The following is a 14,770-nucleotide window of genomic DNA, read 5'->3' as shown; positions in this document are numbered from 1 at the left end:
GCATGCAGGATTTTATTTCCCAGACCAGGGGTCGAACCAGAGCCCCCTGCAGTGGAAGCACGGAGTCTTAACCGCTGGACCACCAGGGAAGTCCCAGAGTCATATAATTATTTATCAACACTCATCCTTCTTATCCAGTTTTACTTTTTCTTTTTTTGTATAGCACTTAACCCATTTCTACCATGCTATGTAATTTACTTATGCTTATCGTCTGTCTCCTCACTCTTCCTGCCGCCAACCTCCTTGTGGGCAGATATCTTTACTGTACACTGACTATCCAAGTGCCTAGAATAGTGCCTGGCAAAAAGTAGGCGTTCCATAAATATTTGTTGAATGAATAAGTACATGATCTTTGCTCCCTGAGGGGCCTACAGACTCCATGGCAGCAGGAACCACAGTTATCTTGTTCTAGGCTTTTTTCCAGAGTCTAGCTTAACACAGTAAGAGCTTTTAAGGATTGTTGGATGAATTAAAATGGTAACTTGGATTAAATACAGTTGGCCTGCTAATGCTTGGTGCAAGGATGCCTGGCTGCAGATGGAGGATGAGAACACAAGGATTATTGATAATATTGTTTCTGTGGGAAAATGCTTTCTGAGCTACAATTTACAAATACATTTCTGGAACAAAACCGGTTCTCACGTTGGCAGTGCGGGTAGAGCAGAACCAGAAGGTGGACGACACACACACAGTTAACAGTAGCGCTGCTCCCCCAGACCCTATTTTAAACCAACCAGCTCTAGACCGGTGTAGAGGTTAATGCCCGTCTCGTCTGTCTCACCGTCGCTTTTTTAATTGTAGTAAAGCCTTGCACATAGTCTGATCGATCGTATGATGATTCTGGGCCGGCGTGACCTGGGGACAGTTACGGTATTTCCTTATCAGTAATAACAGGCAGTTTATTCACACTTTTGGTTTGTGGGGGGAGAAGGCACGTGAAGTGTTTCACAGAGTACAACACAAAGCAATTGTTAGCTATTATGATGAATGACTTTTCCTCTTCCTTCACTTTTCGCTTCCCTCTGCTCATTTGAGCTTAACCTAGTCAAGAGAATCCTGCGCCCCGCCCACTGCCTCTCTGGGCATGCGCACTAACAGGACGGCCGCACCCTGTCCTAATCAAATCATTTACCCGGGAAAAAGGGAAAAAAAGACTCGCCTGCACCCTACTCTGAGGGGAACAGGTGGTAAAACGATAAGAGGCCGTCACATACAGGTTAAAAGGGCTGCAAACTCCACTCTCCCCGCCAGAAGAGCCGGCTCGTGAACTCACATCTCCGAGAACCCAGAGACTATCAAATCCGCCCCAACTCTGCGCTAGAAGCGGAGCCCAGCCACCCGCAGCTAATCGGGGAGGGAAGCGACCGTCTGGAGGACTTTTCATTGGCCCAGAGGCACAAAGGCCGGCAGCTTCTCCCCCTTCCGGTTTCTGAGTGGTTGAGGCCGAAATACAACTCCTATCTCCATTGGCTGAGCCCAGCTGTCAGTCTTCTCGCGTCTCGCGGCGCGACACAAGCAGGCGTGGCCTGGAGAGCAGTCTCGGAGCCTGCTGCAGGGAGAAGATGGCGGTCGCAGTGAGAACTTTGCAGGAGCAGCTAGAAAAGGCCAAAGAGAGCTTAAAGAATGTGGATGAGAATATTCGCAAGCTCACCGGGCGGGATCCGAATGACGTGAGGTGAGGAGCGGATGGGAAATGCCGGTTCCGAGAGGCAGCCACGAAGCCGGGGTGAGTTGGGGCGGGGAGGGCGGCCAGTCCTGAGAGGACTCGAACATCGAGGCCTGTTCCCGGGGAAGCTGTGGAACCCCGTCCTCGGTGAGGTGGGAATTTCCAAGCCTCCCACCGTAAGTCCTGGAGCTCAGGTGCGTGAGGAAGGAGAGCGGGGCCTGGGTGCGCCAGGATGGCTTCCCGTCCTGCGGGAAGGCCCAGACTGCCGATTCCCGCCCTCGGCCCTGCAGGCCCGGAACTGCAGCACAAAGCCTTCCTTCTCCCGGGGCCACCCGATTCGGGGCTGGCCCGGAGACGCTCCCGGGACGCGGTCCGGCCGCCTGGCCCCCCGGCTCTTGCCCACGTGCAACTTCCTTTGGGTTGGCGAAATCCGGAGCTGATTCAAGCTTGTTAATGTGTAGTGGCATCGAGGTAAATATAATTTCTGTGATACTGGCCTTGGAAAAATCAGGAAGTTGACAAAGTGCTTAGTGTCGTCCTGTTTCAAACACGTGGGTTTTGAAACCATCATCTTCGAACTTTTCTGGTTATTTTCTTTTGATGATGAACCGCACCCGTTAAAGTATTTGGTGCTATTATAAACGATTTTGTTACTGATTTGTAAATATCTTGTAGGCCCATCCAAGCCAGATTGCTGGCCCTTTCTGGTCCTGGTGGAGGTAGAGGACGTGGTAGTTTATTGCTGAGGTAAGATTTCCTTAGGATTTTAATTCATTGGTACTTACTACACTAAAATAACGAAACGGTTTAAACAAATTTCGTGGTCGAGCAAATGTTAGAAATGTTTGGTTTGTTTGAAGCTGTGATCAGCTGTAGTTTTCTGTAGAGTTATCCTGGAATTTCATTTGCATTCAAAACTAGACATTGAAGAATATAGTAACTATACCAGTTATGTGCACACTTATTCTCATAGTTTTAAAAGAAATGCTACAAAAGCATCTTGAAGTAAATGCCGATTTAAGGTTACTTTAACTGGAAGTTGTTTTTTTTTAATTGCAACTAAATTATCTTCCTTAAATGGAAATACAATTTTTCTCAAATTTCAAGTGCTTTATGTTGGCCTTATTTTTGCAGGCGTGGATTCTCAGATATTGGAGGAGGACCCCCAGCCAAACAGAGAGACCTTGAAGGGGCAGTCAGTAGGTATGTTAGAGGACAAGTTTCTGAAGGCATAGTTGTATGTTCCATTTTCTGAGGTAGCATACAAATATAAAAATTTAATAAATATTGTTGAATTAAGTTGTATTAAAATTGAGTAGTATACCACTTACCCTGAGTCTGTTTCCTTGGTATTTGAACTGAGACAGCCAGTATCCCTCAAAACTCAGTTCTTCACTAACAGTAACAGAAATTTTACCAAAGTAAAGGTCATGAGAAAAATAATATTGAGAAAATAATTTGGGTTACTTTTCTGACTTGTACTACAAAAACTTAACCAGCTTGAGAGGTATAGGAGATCAGAGTTTGAATTGGTCCTTTAAAATTCATTTTAAAATTCATTTTCCTTTGTCAGGCTGGGCGGGGAGCGTCGGACTCGGAGAGAATCACGCCAAGAAAGCGACCCAGAGGACGATGATGTTAAGAAGGTAATTGAGATTAAAAGAACTTCATAGAGGGTGAATATAGTATTTTCACCTTAGTACATTTAAAGGAGTGCCACTGTATGCTAGTTAAATTACTGAAATTTCTTTTCTCCTGCAGCCAGCTTTGCAGTCTTCAGTTGTAGCTACCTCCAAAGAGCGCACACGGAGAGACCTTATCCAGGATCAAAATATGGATGAAAAGGGAAAGCAAAGGTATCTTAAGTATCTTTCTGGAGGAAAACAACTCTTGTCAAATAATGCAATTTTAAGAAAATTTAAGGAATTGTTCAAGTATCTATGCTATGCTTCTTTTAGGAAATGGCAGCCTTAAATGAAGTGGAACCTTTTGAAATTGGATTTTTTTTCTGTTCTTTAGGAATCGACGAATATTTGGCTTGTTGATGGGCACCCTTCAGAAATTTAAACAAGAATCCACTGTTGCTACCGAAAGGGTATTTATGCAATTTTTCCTTTGCTTCCTTTATTTAAGCTATCAAAGTAGTTGATTACATATTTCTTAAACACTGAAAAGTCCTCAAGATTTAACTGTAAGCTTCATAAAGCGCGTTACTGATATTTCCTAAGGAAAAAAAAAAGAGAGAAGAAAAAGATTTAATTGCTAGCCTAAAATGAAGCCAAGCAAAAACTTTAAAACTTTCTCAAGTTGTTATACTGTTGACTGGTTCTTTTTGAGGTGCTGTTAAAGTAACTTAGTGAACTTTGCTTTGTGGTTCAAAGAGCCTAGTCTGATTCAGGAGAACCTGGATTGTGGTTTCAGCTCTATAACAATCTCATTTTGTGGTCTTGGACATGTCTCTTCATTTCTTTAGGCCTTAGAGTGCTTTCTTTCAAACAGGAAGTTGAACTTACTAATCATTGTAATTTATTAAATAATTAGAATTTCTAAGACTTACATACTCAGAGGCACTCCAGAAGCAACAGCATAAATTATATTCCCTGCCCTCCAGAGTTTATTTAACTGTGTCATTTTTCTGGAAGTTTTTATTTTGCTAAAGCTACAAAATTGTGTCCTTGGAGTTGAACACAAACTTATTGCTTCTCGGGAGAACTATAGTGAAAGATAACAATTCAGTTATTTTATTTCAGCTTTCATATGTTAACTTTATTAGAAAATATAAAAACTTAAAGCATCAACGTTTGAAGAATGTAGATTTTTTTTTTTTTCGTAGATTTTTAAAAAGAGTTGACTAGTTTGTTAGTTACTTTGTTCACTAGGACATCACTCGTCTTAAATTCTTTGCTTTGGAAAGAGTAACTGAAGATAACCTATAAAGACAGTAATCTTTTTCAGGTTAACTTTTAGGTAAGGTTCTTTCATAAATTATGTTGGAATAAAACACTTACTGATATTATAGCTAATGGCTTTAAACTTTAGATTTATACATGAAAAGTCTTCAGTCCCCATTTCCTGGAAGGGAAATTGCAGTCCACCTCAAACGCCAAGTTTGAATTAGCTGGTGTCCTGAATTGCAAATGTGAAACATCTTTGTAGACAACAGTAAAATTGTGATATTTCACATAATCAGGATGTATAATAAGCTTTTAAAGATTATTGTTTATCTTTAGCAAAAGAGACGCCAGGAAATTGAACAGAAACTTGAAGTGCAGGCAGAAGAAGAAAGAAAGCAGGTTGAAAATGAGAGGAGAGAACTGTTTGAAGAGAGGCGTGCTAAACAGACAGAACTGCGGCTTTTGGAACAGAAGGTTGAGCTTGCGCAGCTGGTGAGTATATTTTGAAATTCTAAGATTGGTAATCCTTCATGTTGACAAAAGCGCTGACCTTTTTACCTTCTCTTTAGCAAGAAGAATGGAATGAGCATAATGCCAAGATAATTAAATATATAAGAACTAAAACAAAGCCCCATTTATTCTATATTCCTGGAAGAATGTGTCCAGCTACCCAAAAACTAATAGAAGAGTCACAGAGAAAAATGAATGGTAAGTATAAATGAAGAGGTCCCTTGAAATTTCCTTAATGGGTAAGGTAACACACAAATACATACATATTTGTTTCCTTTGACATCTGTGATTCAATAATTAACTTTTTAGAAAGATATTCTAAGATGCTAATGTGTTTGGAGTACAGGAGCATTTGTTTCATGATAGATATTAACTGGAAACTTGGATATTAGGTGGTGGTGCTTAATGCATGTTTATTTCTTAAGCATTTGAGTGAGCTTTCTCTTTTGCTTGATACTCTTAGTAGCCAGATACAAATGCTGATGAATCAAGAAAAAGTCAACATTGATGTCGTCCATAGAGGAAGCACACATGGAAGGGTAGACATTACTAAGATGGTGATTAGATGGTTTGTGTCTCCTTGGGATCAAAAAAATTAATGCATGATATGATACCATAAAACTGATTGTTTGAAAGAAGCTTTATTTTTTTTCATTTAGTATGAAGTAAAATAGCAAAAGATTATCCTGTTTTTCCATCAGTTAGATAACGTGGTGTGGTTTTGCTAATTTCTTAGTGTATAGGTTTCCAGTGGATCTTTGCTTTTGTCATCTTATATCAATTTGTAATTACATGCTGTAATCAGTCTTTTGTCATCTCTTTACAAAAAAGACATTGAGATAAGCTTAATGACAATTTGTGACCAGGTGTCAAATTGTGATTTTGAATTTTCTAAATCATAATATATTTTACACGTGTAAATTTTTATCCTTTAGCTTTATTTGAAGGTAGACGCATCGAATTTGCAGAACAAATAAATAAAATGGAGGCTAGGCCTAGAAGACAATCAATGAAGGAAAAAGAGCATCAAGTGGTGCGTAATGAAGAACAGAAGTCGGAACAAGAAGAGGGTAAGGTGGCTCAGCGAGAGGAAGAGTTGGAGGAGACAGGTAATCAGCACAATGATGTAGAAATAGAGGAAGCAGGAGAGGAAGAGGAAAAGGAAATAGGTGTAGTTCATAGTGATGCAGAGAAAGAACAGGAGGAGGAGGAACAGAAGCAGGAAATGGGAGTTAAGCTGGAGGAGGAAACTGAGGTAAGGGAAAGTGAGAAGCAGCAGGATAGTCAGCCTGAAGAAGTTATGGATGTGCTGGAGATGGTCGAGAGTGTCAAAAATGTAATCGCTGAGCAGGAGGTAATGGAAATCAACCAAGTTGAAAGCATAGAACCTTCAGAAAATGAAACTAGCAAAGAATTGGAGCCAGAGATGGAATTTGAAGTTGAGCCAGTTAAAGAATGTAAATCTCTTTCTCCTGCAAAAGAGAATGCTAGTGCTCTAGAAATGGAAAATGAGCCTGAGGAAAAGGAAGAAAAAGAATCTGAGTCCCAGCCTGAGCCTGTGGCTCAGCCTCAATCCCTGCCTCAGCCTCAGCCTCAGCCCCAGACCCAGACCCAGACCCAGACCCACTCCCACTCCCACTCCCATTCCCATTCCCCCTCCCCCTCCCACTCCCACCCCCCCCCCCCCTCCCACCCCCAACCCCAACCAGTACTCCACCCCCAGCCTCTCTCTCAGCCTGAGAGTTTGCCATTAGCTGTTTCACAGCCACCACCTCAGGTTATTCAGGAGCAAGGGCATTTACCACCTGAGAGGAAGGAGTTTCCTGTAGAATCTGTAAAACTCACTGAGGTGATAGTAGAACCAGTCTTGACAGTACATTCAGAGAGCAAGAGCAAAACCAAAACAAGGAGCAGAAGTAGAGGTCGAGCTAGAAATAAAACCAGCAAGAGTAGAAGTCGAAGCAGTAGCAGTAGTAGTTCTAGTAGCAGTTCAACCAGTAGCAGCAGTGGAAGCAGTTCCAGCAGTGGCAGTAGCAGTAGTCGAAGTAGTTCCAGTAGCAGCTCCAGTACAAGTGGCAGCAGCAGTAGAGACAGTAGCAGCAGCACTACTAGTAGTAGTGAGAGTAGAAGTCGGAGTAGGGGACGGGGACATAACAGGGACAGAAAGCACAGAAGGAGCGTGGATCGGAAGCGAAGGGATGCTTCAGGACTAGAAAGAAGTCACAAATCTTCAAAAGGAGGTAGTAGTAGAGATACAAAAGGATCAAAGGATAAGAATTCCCGGTCTGACAGAAAGAGGTCTATATCAGAGAGTAGTCGATCAGGCAAAAGATCTTCAAGAAGTGAAAGAGACCGAAAATCAGACAGGAAAGACAAAAGGCGTTAATGGAAGAAGCCAGGCTTTCTTAGCCTATTCTTTGCAGCAGAAGATTTCTTGATGAGTAAAAGGATTACCTTTCCTTGTAAGGAGAATGCTGCCTTAAGAATTGCATGTTGTAAAAATTTTTTTGGAAAATACAGACTGTTTGTTTACCAGACATTCTTGTACTTTTGCATAATTTTGTAAGAGTTATTTATCAAAATTATGTGAGGTTCCAAAATATGTAAAAACAATAATAATAAAAAAAAATTAACATCCCTTGTCATCTTTTTTAAATATCCTATACTCTTCAGTAAGAATCTGTATATTTTAATAGGTAAATCTTTAAGTCTGTTCCCTTCTGTATCATACATTGCTTTTGTAGAAATAAATGTGCATTTCTTTCATTAGTTTTGGGATGTCCTCGTTGACGCTTGTATAATAAGTATTCTCTTGATATCATTTTCAGCTTTTATCACTAGATATTGAACGTGATTAGAATGTTTTTGAAGGTTTCCTCACATTTATTTGCCTTAGACAATTATTTTGAGTTGTCAAAGTCAGATCTTTGCAGCTTTGTTGGGAACATAGTTTGTTCTCCTTAAAATCACTTACCATTTTTTTCTAATCTCCCTTGTTATTTTAATCTAAGCATTTCCCCGTTTCTCATACTTAAACCATATATTTGGTAGATAACTTAAAACAGTATGATTTGGTTGGAGTTTTCTTTACGATTATGGGAGCATCATTTTTTGTCTCCTTGGTTACTTGTGTGATATAGCATATACATCTGTTAGAGAAAAAAAGTCACTTTCTAGGGGAGAGAGGTAGAAAAGTATATTCTAAGCTTGGATTTTGAGTTTGTGGTCTTGTCTTAACTTTTGTGTTGGCCATAACTGAAACATGCCAATGTGTTTTCAAGAATTTTTGTTTTAGTAAGTATTGTATGAAAGTTTACAAAATGAAGGAAGTTCATCTACACTTGAATCTGTAAGCAAGATAACACGCAAGTGGTACCAAATGATTATTAACTTTGTTGTTTATAAATTTGTATGAATTTGGAGTATCTGTTGCCCATTACTATACATGTGCAAATAAATGTGGCTTAGACTTGTGTGACTGCTTAAGACTAGTACTTGTATTAACTTTTTGATGCTTTGTACAAGAGAGCACTTAAATTGCAAACGGCCTTTTTTGAGTTCATAATTTAATGTTGTGACTATAGCTTTAGGCTTGACTTTGAATATTCATTATGCCTTCCCTTGACAAGTAAACGGTAAGAGTAAAAATGTCAACATACGTTTTCAGCATTGTGTAAATGTAAGTGAACATGTTAAAAGAAATCTTTTTTAAAAATCCTTTCTTGGAGCAATTATTAAATAGTAAAGGAGTAGAAGTTCTCAGGCTGCAGAGCTAGCTAGCTACCTGCATCCCTGGGCCAGTTGTTTATATCAAGGGTCACTTCACCCAGGAATTTTAATACTTTACAGCATGCAGTAACATATTTTATTTTCCTGTGTGCAATTATGGGGAAAAGGTTGTTAAACACTTAAAAGGGATAACTGTAAAACCTGGTTCTTTTTTTAAAAAGTCCTTATTTGATGAATCTAAAATAATTGTATGTGTTAAGATCTTGTACAAAGTAAGTTTTGTTCATTTTTATCCAGAAAATTTCAACAGTTGTCATGATGCTTATACAAAAGATTATTTTGGGCTTATAATGCATGAAGAGAAAATAAGGGAAAGATCTTGGAATATGCAAAACAATTTTCAGTTATTTTAGTTAAGCTCTGCTGATGAAGTATATAGAAAAAATTCTAATTTCTTGAATTTTACTGACTTTAGTGGTATGTATTTATAAATTGGAAAGTTTCATTTTTAAAATTGAGTTTTGCTTTATCTTTGGAAATGATCCTTTGTTTTTTAATCTTTATTGGAGTATAATTGCTTCACAATACTGTTAGTTTCTGTTGCACAACAAAGCAAATCAGCCATATGCATACACATGTCCCCATATCCCCTCCCTCTTGAGCCTCCCTCCCATCCTCTCTGTCCCACCCCTCTAGGTCATCGCAAAGCACTGAGCCGATCTCCCTGTGCTATGCTGCTGCTTCCCACCAGCCAACGGAAATGATATTTTAAGGAATTTATGTTCAGAGAATCATGTAATTGGTTCCTTGCAAAGATACAAGGAGTGTTAGAATTTAAAAGTAATGAAACTTTCTTAGGAGAAAAAGACATACAGGGGTCCTGTTAGAAATTATTTTTATGGAAAATTTAGAAGCTGAATAGGGATACAGCTAGTGACTAAGGACTGAAATTAGTTTGGAGCTCTGTTAATTAGAGACATTTAAGGTGCTGCTTAGGAAACACTTCATTTGCTCTGAGATTCCAAGGTTGGTGTGGCCACAGAAATTAGAAAATAGTATGATCTTCAATGAGCTGTATCCAGGCTAGGGCTTTTCTATGCACTGTCTAGACCTCTGTTAACTATACACATGAATACTCTAGTAATTTGGGCCAAGCAAAACCCACTAAAGCAGCAATTGAATGCATTTGTAAACTAATGAGTTAACAAAGAAATGATTACATGGCATAGTAATGTGGGCCAATGCCCTCAGAATAACAAGTCACTAAAATGTTTTGGGGTTTAATTTCTTAACATGAATTTTTTAAAAATCTTTTTTGAAATCATTGAATAAAAGTCTTAACTAGTTCCCCTTGAGATACTGCTATAAAAGCACTTAGCCCAGAAAACCTGTAGCCTATTTACATGGTTGGACTTTCTTTCTCTAAGAAATAAGTGGGGAAGATTGCAGCTTGGCAAAAATAAACCTCAAGTATCTGAAAATTTCTTACACTATTCTTTTCTCACGTGGCATGATATTCAGATGCCTACAACTCTGCTTCCCATTGCCATTTCAGTACCCTATTTATAACACTTCCCCTCACTGTCCCCTTTCCTTGCTTTATTTGCTTTCATAGCACAGCATTATGTAGCTATATTGTACTTTTATTTATTGTGTACTTCCCACTAGAATTCAAGCTCCATGAGTGATTTTTTTTTAATCCCATTGCTGTAATTCAAATACCTAGGATAGGGCCTTGTGCGATATAGGCAATATCATGAATAAATTGTGATGGGCCATTAATGTGGTTTGTGTGATTTGATCTCTGATTGTCTTTCCAACTTAAGCTGCCTCTTCCATCACATCCAGATAATGCTTTGAAACAATGAACTGAGCCATTGGCTGGAGCCAAGGAGATGTGCCTGGAGCAGAGTAAGCAGAGAGAAAAGTACAGTAGTTAAGAGAGAATAGGCCCAGCTTGTACAGGGCCTTACAGGCAATTTTAAGTCCTTTAGCTTTTATTTATGGCAAGTCATTAGATGTTTTTTTTGTTTTTTGTTGTTTTAATTTTATTTATTTTTGGCTGCTGCGTGTGAGCTTTCTCTAGTTGTGAGCGGGGGCTAGTCGTCTTTGCGGTGCACGGGCTTCTCATTGCGGTGGCTTGTGTTATTGTGGAGCACGGGCTCTAGGTGCATGGGCTTCAGTAGTTGTTGCTCATGGGTTCTAGAGCGCAGGCTCAGTAGTTGTGCACAGGCTTAGTTGCTCCGTGGCATGCGGGATCCTCCTGGACCATGGATCAAACCCGTGTCCCCTGCATTGGCAGACAAACTCCTATCCACTCTTGCCACCAGAGAAGTCTCCATTAGAGGGTTTTGAACAGGGGAGTTAAATGATAGAATTTAACAGTACTACTCTGGGCTGTGCTGAGGAAAGACTAAATGGGACCAAGAGCAGGAACAAATAGTTAAGGAGCTATTGCAATAATTAGGCAAAATGTAGTAACTTAAGCCAGTGTGGTAGCAGTAGAAGTAGTTATCAGATTCTGGATATATTTTTAAGATAGTCCCCAAGGAATTTTCTGGTGGACTATGTTGTGTGAGAAGTCAGGGATGACTAAAGATTTTACCTGAGCAGCTAGAAGTGAATTGCCATTAGCTGAAATGGGAAAGACCAGGATAAACGAACAGGTTTGAGGATAGTGAAGGTGAGTGGGACAAGGGCTTAGTTTGAGATTCCCATTAGACATCCAAGTGAAGATGCGAAGTAGAAGAAGCTAGACATATCATTTGGTTTCAGGAGGCACTTTACTGGAAATGTAAATTTGAGAGTTCTAAGTGTATCAATGGTAAGATCATGAAGGAGTAAGTATAAAGAGTTGTAATGACAGCCCTGGGCACTTCTGCTTTTAAGAGGATGGGGAGCTGAAGAGGAACCAGCAAAAGAGCAGAAGCCAGAGAAATAAGGAAATAGAAGAGAGTGGTGTTTTTGAAGGGAAGGGAAGGAAGTGTTTCAAGGAGGAAGCAGTATAATGTGAAGTGATGCTGATGGGTTAATGAAAATGAAGAGTAAGAATCACTGAATTTAGCAACAGGCCATTAGTGACCTTCAGAAGAACAGTTTCATAAATAAGGTCCTACTCTATAGCACAGGGAACTATATTCAATGTCTTGTGATAAACTATAATGGAAAAGAATATGCAAATGTATATATACGTGTAACTGAATCACTTTGCTGAACAGCAAAAATTAACACAATGTTGTAAATCAACTGTACTTATAATTTAAAAAATTTTTAATTTATTTTTGGCTGCATTGGGTCTTCATTGCTGTGCGTGGGCTTTCTCTAGTTGTAGCGAGCAGGGGCTACACTTCATTGCGGTGTGGGGGCTTCTCATTGCAGTGGCTTCTTTTGTTGTGGAGCATGGGCTCTAGGTGTGCAGGGTTCAGTAGTTGTGGTGCACAGGCTCATTAGTTGTGGCCCATGGGCTTAGTTGCTCCGCGGCATGTGGGATCTTCCTGGACCAGGGATTGAACCCATGTCCCCTTCATTGGCAAGCGGATTCTTAACCACTGCACCACCAGGGAAGTCCCTAAATCAACTATACTTGAATAACATAATTTTTTTTTTAAAAAGCAGTTTCAGGAGAGTGATGGGGGTAAGATGATTGAAGGGAGTTGGAGATATATATCACTTCCAGTTGAGGTAGTTAAATTGGACCAGTCCTCCCACTGAGAACTAGAAAAGCTGGTGTGTGTGTGTGTGTGTGTGTGTGTGTGTGTGTGTGTGTGTGTGTAGAAGTATAGATATGAAAATCTGAAGCCTTCAGAAAACCATTAAGGTACTATAGAATTATAGGGCCAAAATCTGAGAAAGGAGGAAACCCAAACAGGTGCCTGGTGTTTGGGGTTATTTTTCCCCTAGATCCTGTTATGGAAGAGGCTGCCAAGATGCTGAAAACAGATCTTTGTACAGAATCAAGGTGCCTGGCAGACAAAATTTTGAGTTCAACAGCCATTAAAAAGGGGAGCTCTTTTAAGCCTCCCACACCCCAGGCTTTGGGTTGGAACCCCAAAGTGCTATACTCTAGGAATAAGATGAACCGGAAATAGACCAGTCTTCAAAGGGACTGAATGAACCTGTTGGATTGTTATCTGGGATTTGCAGGAGCAAAGTTAGATTTTGTATGAAGATGACATCACCAGTATTTCAAGTTTATATGCAATTTTTCGTATATGATCAAAGATAACTAAGAATAAAAGGAGATAAGACCTTGTAGTCAAAAGACAACAGATACAAAGATGACAGAGCCAAAGGGAATCCTGATAATGGTGTTATCAATCCTGGACTTTTTAAAAATAACTTTAATATATACAAGGAATAGAATTTAAACAGAGGATGGAAAACTAGTTTTAAAAAAGAGCCAAATGGAAATTCTAGAACTGAGAAACACTTTGAAATTAAGAATTCAGTGGCCAAATTTCACGTTAGATCAGAGATGGTCAGTGAATAATGGCTGAGGATCTTGTGCAACTAAAGAAACACAATAAGGCCATAGTCTTGAACCTCAAGTGGGATAAATAAAACCACTTGAGCATGGTAAAACTTCTGAAAAACCAAATACAAATTCCAAATGTATGGGAATTTTCTAGTTACCTTTTTATTATTGATTTGTAGTTTATTTATTTATGGCTGTATTGCATGGCCTGTGGGATCTTTAGTTCCCTGACCAGGGATCAAACCCATGCCCCCTGCAGTGGAAGCACAGAGTCTTAACCACTGGACCACTGGGGAAGTCCCCTGATTTGTAGTTTAATTCCACTGTCATTAAAGAGCATATTCTGTATAATTTCAGTTGTTTAAATTTTGTTGAGAATTGCTATTATGTTAGGCCTTGCATATGATTAGTTTGGTAACTATTATATATGGCCTTGAACAAAGTATTGATTCTGTAGCTATTTGCAGTTTATGTCAATTAGGTCCTTTTTATTGGTTGTATTGCTTAAATCTTTTATATCCTTATTGCTTCTTTATTGACTATCAGTTACAAGAGGCATGTTATAATTTCCCACTAAGTTCATGGATTTGTCTTTCTCCTTTCAGTTTTATTTTATGTAGTTTTGAAGCTGATGTAGTGCATATAAATTTAAAATTGCTTCATCTTCTTTGTGAATTGACCCTTTTAGAATTTTCACGTCTCTATTTCTAACACTATTTTTGTCTTAAAGTCTACTTTACCTGATATTGGTATAGCTACTCCAGCTTTTTTTGGGATAGTGTTGGCATAATTTCTTTTCCACACTTTTACTTTCAAGCTTTCCATGATCCTTATATTAAAGATGTGTTTTATAAGCAAGATATTTTTTAAAAACCAATATGGTAGCCTTTGTCTTTTATTTGGAGTAGTCTGCCTAAGTTTAATTGTTGACACATTTAGATTTAAATCTTACCATTTTACTAATTGCCTTCTATTTTTCTTGCCTATTCTTATGTTTCTTTTTCTTTCTTGACTTCTTTTGAACTGAATGTATAATTATTAATATTTTATTATCCCCCTCTATTAACTTGGTACATTCTTTTACTGTTTCTTATGAGGTTTTCTTAGAATTTACAACATGCATCCATGCATGATGTAAGACCCTTAGAAAATTTTACTCCATTTATATGCTAATTTTTTCATATAGTTTGTCTATATGTTTTTTAAGCCTCACAACACATTGTTATGGAGTCATACTTTCAGTATTCATTTACATTTTCCATTGCTTTTTATACCTTCCTGCACCTTCAAGTTTTTATCCGGGACCATTTTCCTTCTGCCTAAACATTCTTTTTTTTTTTTTTTTTTTTTTACCCCGGCCCCCCCCCCCAAAAAATTGTTTTTTCCTTTAAACTTTTTTTTTTTTTTTTTTTTTTGATGTTGGGGGTAGGAGTTTAGTAATTTATTTATTTTTATTTTTTTGCTGTGTTGGGTTTTCGTTTCTGTGCGAGGGCTTCC

General features: G+C 39.0%; 1 protein-coding gene across 2 annotated transcripts; it reads left to right on the top strand.

Moving 5' to 3' along the window:
- The first annotated feature begins 1,538 nt into the window (after positions 1-1,538).
- PNN (pinin, desmosome associated protein) lies at positions 1,539-7,807 on the top strand. Of its 2 annotated transcripts, XM_007465790.1 has the most exons (10): positions 1,563-1,675; positions 2,342-2,413; positions 2,801-2,869; positions 3,240-3,312; positions 3,428-3,522; positions 3,686-3,761; positions 4,897-5,052; positions 5,130-5,268; positions 6,006-6,692; positions 6,771-7,456. In XM_007465790.1, the coding sequence occupies exons 1-10, from the start codon at positions 1,563-1,565 to the stop codon at positions 7,454-7,456; spliced, it is 2,166 nt and encodes a 721-aa protein (XP_007465852.1). The 2 variants fall into 2 exon arrangements, with proteins under 2 accessions (XP_007465851.1, XP_007465852.1); XM_007465789.1 differs by having other exon boundaries at positions 1,539-1,675; positions 6,006-7,807.
- Positions 7,808-14,770: the final 6,963 nt, after the last annotated feature.

The sequence above is a fragment of the Lipotes vexillifer genome, unplaced genomic scaffold, assembly GCF_000442215.2.
Source record: "Lipotes vexillifer unplaced genomic scaffold, Lipotes_vexillifer_v1.1 scaffold7, whole genome shotgun sequence".
Classification (NCBI taxonomy): Eukaryota; Metazoa; Chordata; class Mammalia; order Artiodactyla; family Lipotidae; genus Lipotes; species Lipotes vexillifer.
This window is presented reverse-complemented; position numbering and strand designations above follow the sequence as displayed.